The 24,002-nt window shown below is 38.7% G+C and overlaps 1 protein-coding gene across 1 annotated transcript in view; it reads left to right on the top strand.

Moving 5' to 3' along the window:
* LOC136886438 (tubulin alpha-1 chain-like) overlaps positions 1-24,002 on the top strand; it is a 75,733-nt gene that overhangs the window by 15,623 nt on the left and 36,108 nt on the right. The window contains exon 4 of the mRNA XM_067159256.2: positions 14,829-15,130. Within this exon, the coding sequence (XP_067015357.2) occupies positions 14,829-15,130 (302 nt within the window). The remainder of the gene's footprint in view (positions 1-14,828; positions 15,131-24,002) is intronic.

Raw genomic sequence — 24,002 nt, 5'->3', positions numbered from 1 at the left:
TTCAGCCTTTTCATTTAGCCCTTGTGCAACATGTTCCTTGAAACAATCCCTCACACTATTTTCTTTCAACTTGTCTAGATCCCATCTTTTTGCATTCTTTCCTTTCTTCAATTTCTTCAACTTCAGATGGCATTTCATGACCAACAAGTTATGGTCAGATTCCACGTCTGCTCCTGGAAAAGTTTTGCAATCCAACACCTGGTTTCTGAATCTCTGCTGAATCATAATGAAGTCTGTTTGATACCTTCCAGTGTATCCAGGTCTCGTCCACGTATACAGCCATCATTTGTGGTGTTTGAACCAAGTATTGGCAAAGACTAAATTATGATCGGTGCAGAATTCAACCAGCCGACTTCCTCTTTCATTCCTTTGTCCCAATCCAAATTCTCCTACTGTATTACCGTCTCTTCCTTGGCCTACTACTGCATTCCAGTCTCCCATCACAATTAGATTCTCGTCACCTTTTACATATTGTATTAAATCTTCTATCTCTTCATATATTCTTTCGATTTCCTCATCATCCGCTGAACTAGTAGGTATATAGACCTGCACTATTGTGGTGGGCATTGGTTTGGTGTCTATCTTGAAGACAATAATTCTTTCGCTATGCTGGTCGTAGTAGCTTACCCGCTGCCCTATTTTCTTATTCATTATTAAACCAACTCCTGCATTATCCCTGTTTGATTTTGTGTTGATAATTCGGTAGTCGCCTGACCAGAAATCCTGCTCTTCCTGCCAACGTACTTCACTTGTACCAACTACATCTAACTTTAGTCTATCCATCTCCCTTTTCAGATTCTCTAATCTACCACAACGGTTCAAACTTCTAACATTCCACGCTCCGACTCGCAGAATGTCAGTATCCATCTTCCTGTTGATAGCCCCCTCTTGTGTAGTCCCCACCCGGTGAACCGAATGGGGGACTAGTTTACCTCCAGAATATTTTACCTGGGAGGAAGGCATCATCAGTACATCATTCATACAGAGAGAGCTGCATGTCCTCGGGAGTTAGTTACGACTGTAGTTTCCCGCTGCTTTCAGTCGTGTAGCAGTATCAACAGAGCTAAGCCCTCTTGAGTGTTATTACAAGGCCATATCAGTCAATCATCTAGACTGCCTCCCTTGCAACTTCCGAAAGGCTGCTACTCCCCTTCCGGTGAACTGTTCCGTAGTATGGTCTCTCAGCAGATACCCATCCGATATGGTTGAACCTGCAGCTCGGCTATCTGCTTCATTGGGACGTGCAAGCCTCCCCACCATGGTAAGGTCACATGGTTCACAGGGGAGGTTGAAACTACTAAATATATGAAATTGCTGGAGTCGGTCTTTCATTTGGTTGATCTCTATATCACACACTTCTTTGGCATCTACAGTCAGATGTACACCGGAGCTGTATTTAGATCTTTTGGTTGTTGGAATAGAACATTCATCTTCATCTACCTGATACCTTTCATTGTTCTCTCTTATTTCAGAAACAGCTGATTCAAACATTGAAATGCATTGGATATGGTAACTGCTTTGGCACTCTGCATCTGAATTGTGTTATATAAAAAATCCACATGTTTCATTATGTCATAGAAGAATTTCAGAAAAAACAAAAATTCTGAATTAAGTAATTTTTTAAAACCAAAACACTCCCTTATTATCACACCATCCTAACCATCTTCATTCTCAATGTTCTCAAAACATTCCATTAAATGCGATTTGTTTTCATGAACACTACTCACAACCTGAAACTGAATGTTCAGTCTTGTTGAAGGAACTGTTGGAATCTGCTTATTGCAAACTGATCGCAATATATCACTTCTCTGAAGCAATGAAAAGAACATTTTAGTGAATTCAGTAATGTTTCTGAAGAACAATCTAATAGATTTTATGTTCTTGCTACAAGCATTTGGTGTTACCAAATTTAGTTGATGAGCGTAACAGTGAACGCGTACTTGGCATACGGAAGAGAATTCTGGATCAGAGCCTGAACACCTCCCTTAATCCTTTGTATTACTGTGAATGCATCAAAGGCCTGAACTATGAGCTTTTCCTCAATACTGAAATGTTCAAGCTGTTGTTTTGTTTTTTCTTTTTTCCTTTTTTTCTTTTCAGAACCTTGCTGAGACCATAGGCTGTCCTATCAGTAACATTTTCAAAGAAAAGGAATCTTTCAACAGGTTTATTGTCCCCCCTAATGTACTACAATATGATAACAAATTGACTTTGGCAATTAATGTCTGTTACTTCATCTGTCTGCACAGAAACAAAAGTTGCAGCATTGATATCTTTGGCCAAGTCTTCAAAGTACCGTACACTTGATACATACAAACTAATAGTTTGTTTTGTATAATGTGTGACATAGGCTATATTTAAAAACTGATGTGCGAGTGCTGTTCAGATGGTCAAATCTAAGAAATTACCAAGGTTTGCTGAGACCTTTATTTCATTATGGCCCCTCAGTGCTAACTTGTGAGTTCCAAAAAATTTTAAATCTCTGCTACTTAAAGTGTATCTATTTTTTGTAACTGCTTCATTATGTTTCTGGACTGAAATTTTATATGCAGAGTCAATTTGTGCACCAATGTTAACAGTCCCAAATATTGTGTATTTACAGGAATTTTCTAAGTGTCATGCAATTTCCTCGTGGGTTTTAATCCATTAACTTAAATGTTTTAGATGCTTACACCTAGCCGTTGACCACAATCCTTCACCACAATAAAACACACAGTAAAAACAAAACAGACTTTGTTTCTCTTCACTCAGTGTTAACCATGACTTTTTACTGAACCATGGCCTGTCCTATCAGTAACATTTTCAAAGGAAAGGTATCTTTCAACAGGTTTATTGTCCTTAATGTACTGCAATATGATAACAAATTGATTTTGGAAGGTAAAGTCTGTTGCTTCATCTGCCTGTATTACAGAAAGTTCTCTTTTTCTTACCATCAAGTTTAGACAACAAGAAATCATTTGGTTGGTAAGCACCTAAATATTTAATTTGAATCTTTTCTTCTAGAGTTAATGAATTGAAGGGAGTTTTTAATCAACAATCCACTTGGTTCATCTTAAATTAGACACTCGGTTGTCTACCAACAATTGAGAATTGCCGTACCGCAATAATCATGCTTCCGCGCACAGCCAAAAGAAACGTGAAATAAAGCCAGCGCAACGGGCCAGCTTCCTCTGGCCCCCAACGATGTAATAACTCGCCCGCAACACCTGTAAACACTGTCACTACCAGGCACAAGTGAAAAATGGGATACATTTTTAGAAATTTTTAAAATGAGTGTATCTATATCTCAAAACTTTAAAAGTTTACAGATGTAAAAATTGGTATTTAGAATTTCCTTTATGAATAAAGAAATACGTATTGCTTAGTTTTTGGAAACCCCCACTAGGAGGAGTGAAAATGGGGTTGAATACCTTTAATTAGGATACTTATATCTCAGGAAATGAAGATATTACAGACCTGAAAATTAATATTTAGAAACTCCTTAAAAAAATAAAGAAACACGTATTTTTTGTTCTTGGAGAATCCAGTTAATTGGGGTAAAACACGAGTGACAAATGGGGTGAATTTTTAGAAAGACTATATCTACAGTTTATCTCAGAAATGTAAAATGTTACAGACGTAAAAATTGGTATTTGGAATCTCCTGTAAAAATAAAGAAACACAGGTGATTTGTTTTTGGAAACTCCATGTAAGGGGAACTAAAAAGGGGGTGAAATTTTAAAATGAGCCTGTCTACAATATATCTCAAAAACTTAACATGTTACAGAAGTGAAAAGTAGTATTTTTATTCTCTATTAAAAATAAAGAAACATGTATTTTTTGTTTTTGGAAAAAACACTTAGGTGGGCAGTAAAAAATGTCTGAAAATGGGGTTGAATTCTTTCTATTAGGACACTGATATCTCAAAAACAGAAGATTTTACGGACGTGAAAATTGGTATTTGGAATCTCTGTTAAAATTAATGAAATACGTATTTTTTGCTTTCGGAAATCCGCTTAATAGGGGGGAGGGAAATTGAAAAATTAGTTGAATTATTTGTATGAAGATGAACAAAAAATGTTGCAGAAGTGAAAATTGGTATTTGAAATCTGCTTTAGAGGTAAAGAAACACGTATTCCTTTAATTTCGGAAAATCCAATGAAGGGGGGGGTGAAAGAATTGAAAAATTAATTGAATTAATTGTATGAGGATACTTACATCTAATATAAACTAAAGTTGTTACAGACGTGAAAATTGGTATTTAGATCTCCTTTAAAAACAAAGAAAAATGCATTTTGGGGGGAAAATCATCTTGGGGGTGTGGGGGGAAAAGGAGTTGAATTCCTTTTATGACACGTACCTCAAAAACTGAAGATGTTACAGCCGTGATAATTGATATTTATAAGATCCTTTACTATTAAAGAAACAAGTTATTTTTGGAAAATTCACTTAATGGGAGTGAGGGGGAGTGTGAAAGAAAGTGAAAAAATTGAAAGGGGGAGTGTGAAAGGAAGTGAAAAAATTGAATTCATTTTATGGGGATACTTCTACCACAAAACTTAAGGTAACAGACGTAAACTTTGGTATTTGGAATCTCCTTTAAACATAAAGAAACACAGCTTCTTTTTGGAGATGGGGGTAAATCGACTTAACAGTGGTGGGGTGAAAAATGAGTTGAGAACAATTGATTTTACCGTTCATAATGTACTTTATTCTGATCATAAACCGATCATTTTTAATCTTTCCTGGGTTCGTTTTCAAGAGCCATCTTTTACTTTGGAGAACTTAGGGTAGATTACAGTAGATTCTCCTGTCATACGAATAAATTTTAAACACATTTGAAATAAACGATAGGAATGGTATTGCCTGTGCAATTGTTCCCCTCTATAATAAGGTCAATAATGCATGGAAGTATATCAGTCGTATCGCCAGAAATCCCGCGCACTTGCCTACGTGCGACAATGGTGCTGGTCACATTGTCAGCAATGACAATGGCAGCAGATGTAATTTACCACCAAGTAATGATCTTGCATCTTGCTGTGGGGTCCATAATAATAATAATAATAATAATAATAATAATAATAATAATAATAATAATAATAATAATAATAATAATAATAATAATAATAATAATAATAATAATAACGTTCTGGACCGTCGTCCAAATGTGTGGACCACGCTGAAAACGGGTCCTGGCCGGGTAATGACTACGAATGTAGTCTGGCCACGGGTTCAGTACCGCCAAGGCACCCAAGACGACACCACGCCGGATCTCCTCAAGGATTTGATCCATATTAAAATTGCTTATAGGAAAAGATGGCAAAGATTTAGGGACCCATCTCACCGGGCGGAATACCTGGACCTAGCCCGGGAAGTACGAAATCGATTACAGGAAAGAAATTTTGAAAAATGGGAGGAACTTTGCCGTAATATCTCAGAAAACGAGTCAGATCACGAATTTTGGCGGATTCTCTCAGAAAATGAGTCAGATCGCGATTTGGGTGAATTATATATAAAACGTTAAGCATTCCATTATAAATTTCAGTATAATACCGTAGCGAAGCACGGGTATCTTGCTAGTCTATATATATATATAAAAGTATATGTCCTGACTGACTGACTGACTGACTGACTGACTCATTATCACCGAGCCAAAACTACTGGACTTAAAGAATTGAAATTTTGAGGATTCATTTATATCAATGTAAGTGCTCGCTAAGGGAGGATGTTTGGATATTCCGTCACTAAGGGGATGAAAAGGGGTGAATGTTTAATATGAGTGTATCTATATATCAAAACTGTAAAAGTTTACAGTTGTAAAAATTGGGTTTTATAACCTCCTTTAAAAATAAAGAAACACGTTTTTGTTTTGTTTTCGGGAGATCCCAATGGGAGGGGTGAAAAAGGGGGAAAGAAAGGTTGAATGCCTTTAATTAGCATACTTATATCTCAGAAACTGAAGGTGTTACAGACCTGAAAATTGGTATTTGCGATCTCCTTTAAAAATAAAGAAATACGTATCTTTATTTTAGGAAAATCCAATTAATGGTGGTTAAACAGGAGTGACAAATTGGGGTACATTTTTAGAAAGACTATATCTACAGTATATCTCAGAAACGTAAAAAGTTACTTACTTACTCCTTGACGCTACGGTCCTTGCAGAACCTCTCCGCAACAATCTTCTTCCAAAGCTCTCTGTCGATTGCCTTGGTCCTCCATCTCCGGACTCCCATCGTACGTAAATCAGCCTCCACCTCTTCTATCCATCGCTTTCTTGGTCTACCTCTACATCGTCTTCCACCTGGATGCCCCTTCAGCACTTTATTAGGTTCTCTTGTAGTCTCCATTCGATGGACATGTCCTAGCCAACGCACTCGAGCAGTCTTCATCAAAGATAATATATCCTGCTCTTGGTACAGGTCTCTAAGCTCCTGATTAGATCTAATACACCATCCCAGTTCAGTTTTAACTGGCCCAAAAATCTTCCTCAATACCTTTCTTTCCCATGTCATTAATCTATATTCTTCTGTTTTATTTAATACCCAGGTCTCAGCTCCATATGTAACCGCTGGTCTAATGACAGTCTTATAAATGGTCAACTTAGCTTTCCTGGATATTTGTTTATTTCTTAATGTTGGAATTAAGGCAGCATAGCATCGATTTCCTGCAGCCAGTCTAGAGTTTATTTCCTTTTTTGTTTCATTTTGTGAAGTAATCAGAGAGCCTAGATATCTAAATTCCTGTACCCCTTCAAGACACTTTTCTCCACACCTAAGTGCATTTGGAGGTTGACTAGATCTGGAACTCACTAGGAACTTAGTTTTGTTTTTATTCACTACCAGTCCAATTTGCTGCGCTCCCCTCTCCAATTCTTCATAGGTTTCGAGAAGTGCATTCTTTGTATGAGAAATTATGGCCACATCATCTGCATATGCCAATATTTGAATTAGTCTATGATATATGTTCCTTTCACGATATGCAGCGATGGTACGCACAGCTGTTTCTAAAGCAATATTGAAGAAGACAGCAGACATTGGATCTCCTTGTCTCAAACCCACTTTTACATCGAAGGTTCGCGATACTTTCCCTTGTACGCATACCTTAGATTTACTTCCACTCAAAGTTGTTTTACCAACCTAATCAGCTTCCCAGGATAACCAAGGGCTTTCATTTCGATGAGTAGTTTTCCTCTTTGCACTGAATCGTACGCTTGTTTAAAATCAACGTACAGTTGATACAGTGGTATGTTATGTTCATAGCACCTCTCCAGGATGATCCTCATTATAAAGATATGATCTATTGTTGAACGGTTTGCACGAAATCCACACTGATATTCTCCAAGATACTGCTCTGCTTTGTGTGTTAGACGCTTAGCTATTATTATGGTAAAGATCTTGTAGCCTATGCAAAGCAGAGATATCCCTCTGTAATTTTCACATTTCAATTTATTTCCCTTCTTAAGAATTGGGTACACCAAAGCTGTTTCCCATTCTTCTGGTAATTTCTCTGTTCGCCAGATTTCCAGTATCAACTTATACAATGATTGTATCAATACCGTTCCACCATATTTTAACAACTCAGCTGTTATTCCATCTTCTCCTGGTGACTTATTATTCTTCATCGATAAGAGGACACCTTTTACTTCTTCCAAAGTGGGTGGTTCACTATTGCATTCCTCAGATTCATCTTCATTAGATTCACTATTTGGCAATTCTAATTCATATTCTTCATTTTAACTGGATTCAAAACCTCCTCAAAATATTCTGCCCATCTATCTAATATTTCCTGGCTATTTCCAAGTAGTTGCCCAACCTTATTTTGTATGCAGCTTACCCTTGGTTGAAATCCACTTTTTCTCTGCTTTACGTTTCTATAAAACTTTCTACTTCTCTTATGCTCATAATCTTGTTGCATCTCTTTTATCAGATCTTTTTCCATTTCTCTTTTCTTTTTTCTACAAAGATTCTTGGCTTCCCTTCTGCATTCCACATATGTTTGGTGAGTAGCTCTTGTTGCCCGTTGCTTATATATCATCCTTGCTTTATTTCTCTTCTCCAAGGCTAGCTTTACTTCCTCATCATACCAATCCTCCTTTGGCTGTTTCTTTCTTTCTCCTAATACCTCCTGGGCTGCATTCGTGATGGCTTCTTTAATCACCCGCCATGATTCATCCACTGTTACTGCAGTTTTATGGTTTTTCAAACCTTCTTCAACCTGTCTTTCATACTCCTTCCTCCTTGCATCATCATTAAGTTGCACTTGGTTAAATCTTTTCCTCCTTTCTGCTTTACCTCTGACTCTTACCGCAAGCTTTTGTTTCAATTTAGCTTTCACCAAATAGTGGTCTGAATCTATATCCGCACTTCTATAAGTACGCACATCCTGTACATCTGTCGCATGTCTTTTATCAATCACTATGTGGTCGATTTTATTCTTGGTGTTCCCATCTGGTGCCTCCCAAGTTTCTTTATGAATTCTCTTGTGCTCAAATGTAGTGCTACTGATTACCATATCCTTTGCTGTAGCGAAGTCAATAAGCCGTAACCCATTGTTGTTACTTTCCAAATGTAAACTCTGTGCTCCTATTGTGGGTATAAATTCTTCCTCTTGTCCCACTTTTTCATTGAAGTCCCCAATTACTATTTTAATGTCATGTCTAGGTGCCTCATCGTACTGTTTCTCTAGTTCTTCATAAAACTTATCCTTTAGTTCATTATCCCTTTCTTCCGTAGGTGCATGCACGCTTATAAGTGTATAATTGAAGAAGCAGCCCCTGATTCTCATGATACAGATTCTTTCATTTACTGCCTTGTAAGACATTAAGGTATGCTTCAGTTGTTTAGATATCATAAAGCCTGTTCCACAGATGTTATCGCTATTCCCACTGTTGATTAAAGTATAATTCTGTAAATCGAACATCACAATTTCCCACCATCTAATTTCTTGTGGAGCAGAGATTTCAACATTATACTTTCTTAGTTCCTCTTCTAGTTTTCTGCTTTTCCCTGGCTGGAGTAGGCTTCTCACATTCCAAGTCGCTAATACCAATCCATAACCATTTCCTCGCCTAGGTCCTTTATCAATTTTATCCGTCCGGTTTGTTCTTACTCTTTGCGGCTTCTCAACAGTTTTTTTAACGGGATAGAGTTGTCAACCCTATGCCCAACCCCCAACCTGGAGGACCAGGGTATCCCTTTTAGTCTAGATCATCACCTTCGACCTGTCCGGCAAGGGAGGCCCTGCCAGTAGCTAAGCTACCGCCGGCATACCTCTCAGGATCTTTTGACCACACAAGTCCCACCACCACGACAAGGTAAAGACACCATCGATGGGGACGTAAAATGTTACACACGTAAAAATTGGTATTGGGAATCTCCTGTAAAAGTAAAGAAACATAGGAGGCTTTTTTTGGAAACTCAACTTAAGGGGAACTAAAAAGAGGGTGAATTTTAAAATGAGCATGTCTACAGTATATCCCCAAAACTAAACATGTTACAGAAATGAAAAATGGTATTTTTATCTCTATTAAAAATAAGGAAACATTTTTTTGTTTTCGGAAATACCACTTGGGTGGGGGTGGGGGGTTAAGAGTGACTGAAAATGGGGATGAATTATTTTAATTAGAATACTGATATCTCAAAAACTGAAGATGTTAGAGACATGAAATTTGGTATTTGGAATCTCCTTTCAAAATAAAGAAATACGTATTTTTGTTTTCAGAAATCCACTTAAAGGAGGGGAGGAATTGAAAAATTAGTTTAATTATTTGTGTGAAGATACTGTTATCTCAAAAACGAAAGATTTCGGAGATGTGAAAATTGGTGTTTGGAATCTGCTTTAAAAGTAAAGAAGCACGTATTCTCGGAAAATCTAATGAAGGGGGAGGGGGTTAAAGAATTGAATCATTATTTGAATAAATTGTATGAGGATACTTACATCTAATGAAAACATAAGTTGTTACAGACGTGAAAATTTGTATTTGGATCTCCTTTAAAGACAAATAAAAACACATTTTTGGGCGAAAATCATCTTGGGGTTGGAGGTGAAAGGGAGTTGAATTCCTTTTATGAGGACACATATCTCAAAAATAGAAAATGTTAGAGTCATGATAATTGGTATTTAAAATATCCTTTACTATAAAAAAACAAGTACTTTCTGCCGTAAAATTCACTTGGGGGTGGGGGGAGTGTGGTGAAACGAAGTGAAAAAGTTAATTCTTTTTATGGGGATACTTCTATCTCAAAACTGAAGTTAACAGACGTGAACATTGGTGTTTGGCATCTCCTTTAAACATAAAGAAACACGGCTGTTTTGTGGAGTGGGGGGGGGGTAAATCAATTTAACAGCGTTGGGGTGAAAAAGGAGTTGGGACCAATTGATTTTACTGTTCATAATGTACTACTTGATTCTGATCATAAACCCATCACAAGAGCCATCTTTTCCTTTGCAAAACGTAAAGTTAGATTACAGTAGATTCTCCTGGCATATAAATAAAAATGTATACACATTTGAAATAAACGATAGGAATGATATTTACCATGCAATTGTTCACCTCTATAATCAGGTCAGTAATGTACGGAAGTATATCATTCACATCACCAGAAATCCTGCGCACTTGCCTACGCGCGACAAAGGCACTGTTCACATTATCAGTAATGACAATGGCAGCTGGTATAATTTACCGCCAAGTAACGGTCTTGTATCTTGCTGCGGGATCCAGAAAATAATAATAATAATAATAATAATAATAATAATAATAATAATAATAATAATAATAATAATAATAAGGAAAATTTTGAGGAATACCATAAACCACTCTACTAAAGATGCAGAAAACTCTCTCATTACCGAACATTTAGATACAATGAAGCAAAAACTAAGTGCCCTTGCTAAAGGTCTCAAGCGCTATTCTAAGGCAACGGAAAGAAAGGCACAAAACTCTCTTTTTAATAGGAATGAGAAACTATTTTACAATAAACTTAGGACACCTGAGACAGCTAATATGCAGAATAGTAATGGGATACCAACTGCGGAGTGTATAAGAGAATACTGGTCAACTATATGGGATGCGTCCATACAACATAATGAAGAGGCACATTGGCTTAAAACTATCAAGAAGAAAGCTGAGAATATTGAAAGCATGATCCAAGCTGATTTCACATTAGAGGAGGTTGTAACAGCGATTAAATATTTACACAATTGGAAGACCCCAGGAATAGACCGCATACACAATTACTACTATAAGAAATTCACCAGTGTTCACAGATTACTCACCTACCACATACAAATTTTCATCAGTAAACCAGATGCCCTCCCACACTTTCTCACTACAGGAATCACGTACCTAAAGTCTAAAAATAACAACATGGCAAATCCTGCTAACTACCGACCAATCACATGCCTACCAACTTTATACAAAATTATAACATCACTTGTAGCAAATAGAATCCAGAATCATTGTAAGGTCAATTCCATCATCGATGAGGAACAAAAGGGCTGCAAACGGTTCACAAAAGGCTGTAAAGAACAATTCATAATTGATAGTATAATCATGGAACAAGCATACCATAACAACCGAAATTTGCACACTTGTTTCATAGATTACAGAAAGGCATTCGACTAGGTGCCACATTCCTGGCTTGTTGAGGTCCTTAGAGTATATAAAGTTGATCCTAAAATAGTGACATTTCTAGCAACTACCATGCAGACTTGGAAAACTATTAACCTCCGCAACGGAGAAGAATGTGTGGTAACTGACCTCATTCCAATTAAAAGAGGCATTTTCCAAGGGGATTCCCTCAGTCCGCTATGGTTTTGTCTTGCTCTGAACCCACTATCAGACTTACTGAGTTCAACAACATATGGATTCACTATAAAAAATAAGCAAAGAACAATCTACAAAATTTCACATCTGCTGTATATGGATGATCTGAAACTGTATGCTGCATCACAAAGACAACTTGAACACCTTGTCTCAATTACCCACACTTTCTCCACAGACATCTGCATGAAATTCGGACTCGATAAATATGCTACTCAGACAATTAGGAGAGGCTCTTTCTCGGTACAGGGCATCCATTCTGAAGCAACAGATACCTCACCACTGACAACAAATGAAACATATCGATATCTTGGATATAACCAATCAGCCAGGATTCAACACAAGGACACAAAACAGGCATCGAGACTGGCATATATTGAACGAGTAAGACGAATCGTACGTTCTAAGCTCACAGGAAAAAGCATCGTTAAGGCCATCAACACGTTTGCTATACCTGTTCTCACATACTCATTTGGAGTCATAAAGTGGACTACAACTGAGTTGAAGGATCTTCAAACGAAAGTGAATGTGTTACTGACAAAACACAACATGCATCATCCAAAATCAGCCTCAGAAAGACTCACTCTGCCTCGTTCTGATGGTGGTCGTGGACTAATAGACCTTGAGAAATTACACAATGAACAAATTACATCACTAAAGTGCTACTTCAAACATAAATCAGAAACCTCGGCCCTACATAGTGCAATGGTTGTGGCAGATAACGGTTTTACACCCCTCAATATGAACACCCCGGCTTCACTTACAATGTCATTCTCCACAAATGAGGAAAAGATCGTTCTATGGAAAAAGAAACCTCTTCATGGGCGGTATCCAAATGAGTTAAATCAGCCATATATTGACAAACAAGCGTCGCATGAGTGGCTGACACATTCGGATATATACCCAGAAACAGAGGGCTTCATGTTCGCCATACAAGATCAAGTCATTGCCACAAGGAACTACAGAAAGCATATACTACATGTTCCGTCTGTCTATTCAGATCTGTGCCGACGATGTAATACATCTCCAGAAACCATCCACTACGTAACCTCAGGTTGTCAATTAATGGCAAACACAGACTACAAGTACAGACATGACCAAATTGCAAAAATCATTCACCAGAAATTAGCCCGACAAAGTAACCTAATCCATTGTACCACAGCATATTGGAAGTACAAACCCCAATCAGTCTTGGAAAGCTAAAATTACAAAATTTACTGGGATAGAAGTATCACTGATAAAACTATTACCTGCAATAGACCAGATATAACTTTTGTAGATAAAAACAAGAAAATCTGCTTCATAATTGACATAGCATGCCCTAATACCCACAATCTTCAATCAACACATACAGAGAAGATTTCAAAATGCACAGATCTGGCCACAGAGATAAAAACCATGCGGAAACTCAACAATGTTACCATACTTCCAGTAGTGATTGGATGTAATGGTATTATACCAAAGACACTACACAGGAGCGTTGAAGACCTTAATCTCCACCCTCTCACTTACAGAGAATTACAAAAAGCAGCAATCCTGGCCACTTGCCATATAGTAAGAAAGTTTATTGGCATGAACCATTCACCATACACAGAGGACTAATGAAAATCGTCCACTAATAATTTTGGCCGTATGTATGTAGTAAATATCTCATAAATATATGTCAAGTCTATTTGTCAGCAATGTTAAGTATATACCGATATGTATGAAGCATATGTGCGTATGTACCAAATAGTACTTCTTCCATGTACATTGTAGCGAAGAAGCTCATAAACCCAATTATAAAATTGTGAATTATATATAATGAAATATAATAATAATAATAATAATAATAATAATAATAATAATAATAATAATAATAATAATAATAATAATAATAATAATAATAATAATAATAATAATAATCTAAATACAACTGACATCACCCACCCTAATATAATAATAATAATAATAATAATAATAATAATAATAATAATAATAATAATAATAATAATAATAATAATGTTCTGGACCGTCGTCAAAATGTGCGGACCGCACTGGAAACGGGTCCTGGACAGGTAATGACTATGAATGCAGTCTGTCCCCGGGTTCAGTACCGCTATGGCACCCAAGACGACACCAGCCGGATCTCCTCAAGGATTTGATCCATATTAAAAATGCTTAGAGGAAAAGACAGCAAAGATTTAGGGACCCAACTGACCGGGTGGAATACTTGGAGCTAGCCCGGGAAGTACGACATTGATTGCTGGCAAGAAAGATTGAAAAATGGGAGGAACTTTGTCGGAATCTCTCTTAAAATGAGCCAGATCGCGAATTTTGGCGGATTATAATTAAAATGTTAAGCATTCAATTATAAAATTTCAGTATAATACCGCAGCGAAGCATGGGTATCTTGCTAGTCTTGTAGAATAAATAACCTTTGTATTTCTTAAATTTATAAGACTGTACACTTCTTCTGAACAGAGTTTTTAAATATGTGCCTTGGCTCAATTCATAAGTTATTTTGTTTAATCCAGTCTTTCATTAACTCAGACCACTTAGAGCCCCAATCAGTACGGATTAATGAGGTTCTAATGCACTAATTTTAACATATTTAAACTATAATATACCTGTAAAAATACACACTATTAAACAAAAAGTATGACATGTTTCATTCTACACTTCAAATCATGCGCATATATGTACAATATTGTTTACGTTGCATAAATTGTCAATGATTGTGAATTGGGGGATGAATGATAATTGTGGTAGTCATCCACTGTAGCCTTTGTAAATTTTGAGAGTTTACTATTGATCGATCAATCAATCGATCAATAAGTCAAACAATCAATTGATCAACCAATCAATCAACATTGACGTGCATATAGGCCTGTCGCCCATGTGGCAGATTTGCTATCAGTTGCTTAACTAGTCTTTTCTTAAATGATTGCAAAGAAGTTATATGGACTTTACTGTGCACTAGCTCAAAAATGCATTTTAAATGTTGCAAGAACTGATAGTAATTTGTTAATAACTCACTTCTGCCTAGATGAGATCCGCACTGGTACGTACCGTCGTCTCTTCCACCCAGAGCAACTGATCACAGGCAAAGAAGATGCGGCTAGCAACTATGCTCGCGGCTACTATACTATAGGTCGTGAGGTCGTCGATCTGGTATTGGATCGCATCCGCAAGGTAGCCGACTCCTGCCCATCGCTTCAAGGCTTCATTATATTCCGTTCATTTGGTGGAGGAACAGGTTCAGGGTTTACCCCCCTCCTGCTGGAAAGACTCTCCAGAGACTACGGCAAGAGGTCTATCCTGGAGTTCTCTGTCTACCCATCTCCTCAGGTGAGTGCTAAACCACGTGTTCACGAGAAAAATCTGAAGGGTTGTAGTCTGGATTAGCAAATATTCTCATCAAGCCTCCTACGAGCAATCATGTCTTCTGCAAGATTTCTAGTGAGATTATGATGATGATGATGATGATGATGATGATGATAACGACCCACATGAAATCCTGCAGGCTCACCAACAGAATCCTCACAGTGAAAAGTAGGGAAAAGGTTTTCAAGACCAAGTGGATAACCTCAGTAAAATCAGACCTAGAGGAACTACAGATCTCATTAGAGACTACAGAGGACCGACTTTAAAACCAACAGGCCATCCTACAGGGAGTCTTCCCACTCTCCCTCACAAGCAAAAAGAGTACAGCGACCACCAGACCTAAGTGGACGGATGGAAGGAAGAAGGCACACAGCCAGAAAATGAAAGCGTACCGGGCCAAAAAAAAGCAGAATAACGTAGCTAAGAGTTAAAACCAGCCCCGTGGTCTCTAATAGGTCTAAACAAACAACATTAAAAAATTAAAAGAATAAATAATAATAAAAGAAGGAAATATCAAACTTAAAATATGAGACTCAACGTATCACAACACAAAATATAAACAAACAGGTTAGGAAATATGGCAACTACAGAATGGATGTGGGAAGCTGCATGGAACTCTGAGAGGTAATGCAATGTAGATGTTTGGTGTGAAAGAATATGGAGAGAGTAATTACCCTTGGATTACAACATTTTATTTTAAAATAAAAGCATTTCAATACTCAGTAATAAGAAAAAAATTAACAGAACTCTGGCAACATAATCAAAATGAAACAAAAATATTGACATACCATGAGACATGCGCAGTGCACTAAAAGAAATTTTAATTAATTACAAGTTTTTAGACACTACATTCAAACCTATTGAAAGCAACATCTTATGTCATCTAAAATGAGGGCTAGTCCCATTTTACACAAAAAATTATTCAAATTAAACCAAACACAGAGACACAGTAAAATTGCATCATTAACTAAAACACTTCAGATAATGGGCATAGATTTTCCGTATGTGTGAAAGGAAACGCAGAAATATAGGGAGGCAACCCTGAGGGATAATTACTACTTAATACAAAGGTAAAGAAAAGGCTATCACTCCAAACAAGCTGTGGATGATCTTAACTGAAAAGCTAAGTCATTTTGACAAATGTAACTGTGAACGTGAAATTCAAGGGCAAACTCCTGCATAAAAAATAAGTAAATGATCACATTTGAATGAAGTTAAAAACTGAAATAAAGGAAGAATCAGTGCTTACCCTGAGACCGGGTTTCCCACGTGGGGACTGAGGAACGAGCACGTCCGTTTGCTAAGATGGTCAGATGATCAAAGACACAGATGCTACCTCACTCCCACCGAAGAAGCGGGGTAAGATTGAGAAACAGGAAATTATGCAACCACCAAAGAAAACCAATCAGAATGCAGAATTCACCTTCGATTTTCACATTCACGAATTGCATTAACATTTATTTTCTACAATCAAAAGTATCTTCTTTCTTGCTGACTCAGTGAGAATCTAATGTGCTAGAAGATTTATGTATTAAGCAACATGAAACATACTTCCCGAATTGTGCATAATAGTACAGGGTGTCACACAATAATTTCCCCAAAAATGTAAATACTGAAGTCCACAGATTAAATTATAATTTTTAAAACAACCCATAGATAATAGTTTTTAAAATAGTCACTATAAAATGTTCTGGGTAGGTCCAGGTTTATGAGACTGAAACAATTCTTCCAAGGCCAAAATTTGAGTCAAACAATAAAATCTTATACCCAAAAGAATAAGAATATATATACAATAAAATGTTAAATTTCTAATCAATTCCCACTGCTGTCTTTATACTGTCATAATAATAATAATAATAATAATAATAATAATAATAATAATAATAATAATAATAATAATAATAATAATAATTTTGCGAGGGAGTGTGGAAAATCTTTCATAAGACGCTTGTGAGGGTCCACACTCAACAAGTGTGTGGAGATGTTGACCCACTAAAAACCACACTCCGTTTTCCCACGACGTTTATGTCCGCCCCGGAAACCGCTCCCGCATTACTTCAGGACGGATGTCGTGCTTAATGCATGTTGTGCTTCATCTTCCTTCTTCTGCTTTACTGTCTGTCGTAATTGCCCAGGTCCTTCTTCTTCTGACGCAGAATATTTTCTACGTAGACTGCCATCTGGTCCCAAGATTCTTGACTTCGTAGCATTACTGACACGATCCCTCCTGGCGTCAATTCTCCCTGCATAACTTCTAAGCATCTTCTTTGTGACAGCCAATGAACACACACAAAGAAAGTAATACGTCATCGATATCACTGCAGTATATGCACACCGGACTGGTTGCTAGCCCTAGCCTATGAAGAAACTTTCGGAAGTATCCATGACCTGTCAAGAACTGTGTGAGATAGTAGTTCACTTCACCATGATTTCGGCCAACCCATACGCCCAGATAAGGTATCAGTCTTTTCGTCCATTTCCCTCTAGAGCCATCTTCCCATCTTGTTTGCCATCGTTGCTTCTGCGACTAAGAGCCGAAGCCTTTGCCCTTTTCCTTCCTAGCTCTTCTTGTGTGAGCCAAATTTCTTGTCTTTCGAAGGCCAACAAGTCAATAGGAGCCACTGCTGCTACTACTAGAATCGCAGGTTCTGATGCTGTGCGATATGCGCAATCAATTCGTAAAGCTGCTCTCCGTTGTACAGCCGCAATTCTTGTCCGATATTTCGCAATTTTTAACGATTCAGCCCAAATTTCCGAACCGTATAGCAGTATCGATTGAACAGTCGACATGAGAAGCCGCCTTTTACTAGATTTCGGCCCCTTGATATTTCCCATGAGTTTACTCAGTGCAGTCATGGTTTTCGCTCCCTTACCTGTTACCCGTTGGATGTGGTCCAAATATGCAAGCTTAGTATCAAGCGTTACACCAAGATATTTTGTGCTCCTAGTTGTTTCGATGGCTATCTGCCCGATCTGCATCGGTACAATAGTATTAATCCTTTTCCTCGTCAGGAGGACAATTTCCGTTTTATGATCTGCGAGTTCTAACTTGTGATTTATCATCCATTCTTCGACACGTCCCTTCACCTGATTCAATTTAAATTGAGCCAGCTCTAGGTTACGGGTTACTATCACAGCAGCCGCATCATCAGCATAACCCACAGGTGTTACATCTTCTGGCATCTCCAACCGTAACAAACCATCATACATGATATTTCAAAGGTGTGGTCCGAGAATTGAGCCTTGCGCTACACCAGCTGTGAGCCGTTTTCTTCTCTGATCATCTTCCGTGTCGTATAACAATGTACGGTCTTTCAAATAGTCTCGCAGTATATACATGAGATATTCTGGTAGCTTAAAAGTTTCTTGTAGAGCTTCCAAAATATCACTCCATCTTGCAGAGTTGAAAGCATTTTTAACATCTAGAGTCACAAGAAGCGTCAGCTTTCTAGAGTAACGATTACCCATTTGAGCTCGTTCTGTTGTCTTCACCACTTCCTTCACAGCATCTAGCGTTGAGTGACCTCTGCGAAATCCATGTTGTTGGTCAGATAGGTCGCCAGCTAATCGGACTGCTGCTAGTATTCTCGGTTGTAGTAGCTTCTCTAAAACTTTCCCGGCGGTGTCCAGCATACACTGAGGTCTATAAGCCCCAGTTTTTCCCTTTACTGATCAGAACCAATCTAGCTATCTTCCAACGAAATCTAAAAATTCCCGCTTCCAAACAATGATTATACATTCTCAACAGCAGTTGAGGACATAATTCGACTGCCACCTTCAGTACTTCTGCTGGAAGACCATCTGGTCCAGGGGCTTTCTTATTTCTAAGGGAATTAATTGCTGTTATCAATTCTTCAGTTGTAAAAGGTGGTACATTATCTAGTTCTTTCTCGGCCTCAACACCAATCCTCTCTGCATGGTCAGGGAATAGTGTGTGTACTATTTCTTCCATGGTGTGTGGATCCATGATAGGGCTTGGTAACATCCCGAATTTCTTCATAACAATTTTATACCCTAATCCCCATAGATTTTCATCCACTTCCTTAGATATTTCCAACCACTTGTCGGCTTTACTCTTTTTAATTGTATTTCGCAACTTTTCTTCATAGTCTTATACTCTACTGAGAGAGCTTCATCGTTATGTCGTGCTCTTTGTGTCCTTCGTCTGAGTCGCAGGCATTGTTTCCTCAGCTCAGCAATTTCTTCATTCCACCAATATGCTGGACGCTTGCCTCTTCGTTGTTTGATTCTTGTCATTGGTGCGTCACATGCTTGCTGAAGGAGTCTCATGGTGTGTTCCACGCATTTATTAGCAATTATGCTTCTTTTGCCTCCATGACATGTATCCGAAATACAGTCCATTCCATTCTGCATTACTTAATGAAATTTTTCTCTATCCATAGTGGCTATGTTCCATCTTTCTGGCTTGCGAGTGGTAATCCTTAGATGCGGATTCTCTTGAAGTACACGAGAAGTGATATACTGATGATCGCTTCCAGTATATTCTTCAATTACTCGCCATTCAGTTATCCTAGACGCAATGTCTTCAGAAGCAAAGGTTACATCTGGTATAGTTCCCTGACACCCTGGTCACCGAAAGGTTGTCACATTACCAACGTTGATAACCATTAATCCCAATCTGGCGACCATCTCCATTGTACGCCACGCTCTAGAATCTGTTTGAGGCATGTTCCATTCAACTGCTTGAGCATTAAAATCACCAGCAACAACTAGGTTAGTGTTCATCCCTTGCAGAGTATCTTCAAGCCCATCTAGTTTTGTTTGGAAGTCAGAAATAGCCTCATTCGGGGTAAAATAACAGCTGACAAAAATTACCTTCTCAACTTGGACCCAGACGAACCATCTCCGCATCCTTTATTTATAACTGAATATTTTCCAAGGTCTGGTACCCATATCGCAGCTGTCCCTAGATTGCCTGAAAACCAGCCTGGTTGATCTCTATCTTGATATTGTTCGCTAAGAATCAAGATGTCTGCTCCTATCTCATAGGCCATCTGCGTCAATAGATCACTGGCAGTTAGACTCCTGTGTATATTGGCTTGAAGGATCTGTACCAATCACCACTGCTTTTTGAGCTTTTCTAGTGCTTCACGAAACACAATACACTTGCCTGAGCCAAGAGCATGATGTCGTTTTGACTCTTCAACGCCCATGTCTGTGCAAATTATGCATCGCGAACTCGCTTTGCATCCTACTGCCTTGTGACCAGCTTCCCCGCACTTAAAGCAGAGTTTACTTCTGTCCAATCCTTTACAGTTTCATGCTTGATGCCCATATGACAGACATCTAAAGCACTGTGCCACACCCTCCCCATCTATCACTACATAAATCAGTGATCCAAGCAATACCGTAGTGAAATATTCATGGGGAACAATATTTGAGGCCCGGATCGTGTCGACTGGGCAAGGCACCTACATAACCCTGAGATAAAACTCCCCCTTGTAATTAGGCAACAAGGGCAAGACCACATCTATTTGAAATAAAAGAAGAAATTGATTAAACCAGGGGATTTATTAAATAAATATGAGAGAAAAAATTTAAACCGAGAAAAGAAAATCACACAAAATAAATAGAGAAATTAATCGTAATACTCATGGACATACCTTGTTCTTTTTCACATAGTTGAAACATGGTGTGAACTCAAGCTAATACTCTTCAAAAAAATATTGATACGTAACTTAAATTCTCACTGCCTCTCAACACATCACTCTTACATTACCAGCAGCTTCCTTTCCATCGTTAACAATTCAACCAGGTCGCCCGTTTTACCAGGATACACATATCCAAGGCACTGCACCATATATTACATCAGGCAACAAACAATGAGAAACGTTAGCACAACAATAAGCCGTGCCGGAGAACAAAAGGCAGATAAGAATAACGACAGATGAGACTGAGCACAGCCTCCATGGACCAATCAATGCCAAGACAGGACCAAAGAATACAATAGGTACGCCCATGCGCAAATATGAAACCAACATGGCGGGTACTCAAGCTGAGCATCAGCCATGAATAATAAATAAATATAGCTCTGCGCTGAAAACCAAACAAGGCGCAGAATTTGAAAGACAAATACAACAGGTCGATCGACATATCACCTTTTTCTCCCCCACACATCCGAACTCACATGCATACCACATTCACGCACACACAATGAGGGTATCGGGAAAATAAAACACGAACGGCCGTTCAGATTTCGTAGTCAAATACAAACCATAAATTATGACTCCACGGTCATTATCAGCAGGCCTCATGTACTCAAATGTTTACGTGCGGCGTGCAATTACACATAAGGTCAGAATTGAACATACTTTATTCACATCACTGGCATGTTGCGCCTTGTACAACCTGGATTGTTATCTCTTGCGGTCGAGACAAGGGGCACATCACGAGGATCACGCAGTATTAACGCACGCAGTGCACCAAATCATAACCACAGAGACCCTTTCTCAATTATCACAACAAGACCACAAACACATTCATTCAAAGCACATCGTACGACGGAGCGGAAAGATGTTTGCCATCGACCGTAACACACGGGAATAACTCGTCACCAAATTTAAATATAAACCAACTATCACATACCTGTGATTATCAATGGTAAAATCGAGTAGCAGTTAGATGAAAGGTCCAGGCTTCAACACATTGAATGAATATTTAAAGCATAAAAAGGCCACACCAAACATAGCGGCAGCCATTGTTAGTATCCGCCACACATAGAACAGCAGAAGAACTCCACAGAGTAAAAATTATCGCTCAGCAAAACGAACGACCTCACAGATAAAAACATAGCGTGTGCTGCTCCCTACTGGACGTCATTAGACTGACACACAAAACTGAAGGAAGCCATTTACATAATTAAATGTCAAATCGTGGAACAAGCGATAAGCATGGTTCAAATATCCAGCGGGACCGCCTTTTAAAATGCTCCGAAACTCGTTGATCAGACGAGTGGACGCATTTTAAAAGAGGTCCATAACTTAAAACTACGAGCGCGCGCCCACTTAACCTAGGTACTTATGAACTACTTATATCTACAATTATTTACAGACACACGAAATTTACAAGAACAGTCACCACATTACACATTTTAAATAAGACAGTTTGCCTCACGGGAGGTCCGTATTAGCTTGCCACGTGCAACGCTGACTTACATCAGTCCATTATTACACTGTTTCATTCGCGCACTCAGGTTGAAATCTAGGCATTTAAAAGTCAAGGCGGTTGGGTATAATATTTCCATGCACTCAGGGATCTGGATGTGAATTCAGTTCACCTCCAGCAATTAGAACCACTTCCCTTTTTTTCTATTTCCTTTCTTTCCTCTCCTTCATATCCGTTCTCATTCATGAAACACGATTTTTACCTGAAAGAAAAGGCATGTTAGAAAATTGGGAATTCATTAAGGACAAGGTTAATATACACCACTTCGCCATAAGACCTATCCGTGTCGGTGCGACGTAAAGCCCCTAGCAAAAAAAATATATACACCATTACAGATACGTAAGATATGGAAATATACGAGGTTTACTGGCTTCTTTGATGGTAAGCCTTTACCATCGAGACGTGAGCTTTGCTCACCCTCTTACTTACTACGTCTTCCAGTTCTACTGTCACAGGTCCCAGGAATTTGGTTACCTTTTTAGGCTGAGACCACTTATAACATTATTTGGCCGTGACTTGATTTGCCGCTGAGCTCAATGGAAAAACTTTCACTACGACCAAGTCTCCAACTTCCAGCTTTACTATCTTTCTGTTTCGATTGTACCTCTCGGCCACACGGTCTCGAGCCCTGGTTAACTGTGTCACTGCTTCCTTCCATTTGGCCTCTACGTCCCTCGTCCTGGACGGTTTGGACAGATACCCTATATTCCACTTCAATTGCAATGGGCCGACGAGATCTCTACCTAGAAATAGAGCAGCCGGGGCTTGCCGGTGCGACTCATGTACACTGCTGTTGAATGCTAAAACAAAGAAATCAAGATTACAGTCCCAGCTGCGCTGGTCAGCGTTGTGAAAGGCCGTCAAACAAGCTTTGAGATTTCGATGGAACTTTTCGACGTGCGAGGGTTTGGGATAGTGAGGGCTTAAAAACACATGCTTGATTCCCCACCCAAAGCATAAGTGTCGGAGCTTACGACAGTTAAAGGTGGACGCATTGTCGGTCACTCTCGTTTTAGGGGGTCCGTAAATTCCAAAAATGTGCCGGGATAGAAAATGCACAACGTTGTTCGAACTTATCTTGCGCACGGGAAATAGCCAAACAAATTTTGAAAATGCGTCAACGACGGACAAGATCCCAACGTTGCCACTCTTGGACTTGGTGAGGGGGGCCAAATTGTCAATAAATAACCTATCGCCGGGGCATGTCGCTATGTCAGCAGAATGGGGTCCAACGAGAGAAGACTGCGCGGGTTTAGCCCTCTGGCAAACATCGCAACATCTTACATACTCCAAAACATCTCTTTTCAAGTTAGGCCAGAAGTAGTCGCGAGAGATTCGATTTAAAGTCTTATATTGACCTAAATGAGCGCCCAGATAGGAGTCGTGATAAAACTGAAGTAGCATGGGCCTCAATTTCAAGGGTACGTAAATTCTGTCACTACCATTTTTCCGACTTCGACGGGACAACAATCCTCTCTTAACACTATACGACTCGTCTTCAAGAGAGCCATCCGCGATTCGTTTCAACAACTCACGACACTCGGAGTCGTCCTTCTGGTGTTCGGAGATATCCGTGAAGGACCATGGGAAATTTTGCAAAATACTAATGGTGTTTTCTTCTTCGGTTGGGACACGGTCTTCCTCAGGTTCG

The sequence above is a fragment of the Anabrus simplex genome, chromosome 1 (assembly GCF_040414725.1).
Source record: "Anabrus simplex isolate iqAnaSimp1 chromosome 1, ASM4041472v1, whole genome shotgun sequence".
Taxonomy (NCBI): Eukaryota; Metazoa; Arthropoda; class Insecta; order Orthoptera; family Tettigoniidae; genus Anabrus; species Anabrus simplex.
Note: the sequence above shows the minus strand (reverse complement) of the source record. Positions and strands in the feature narration are given on the sequence as shown.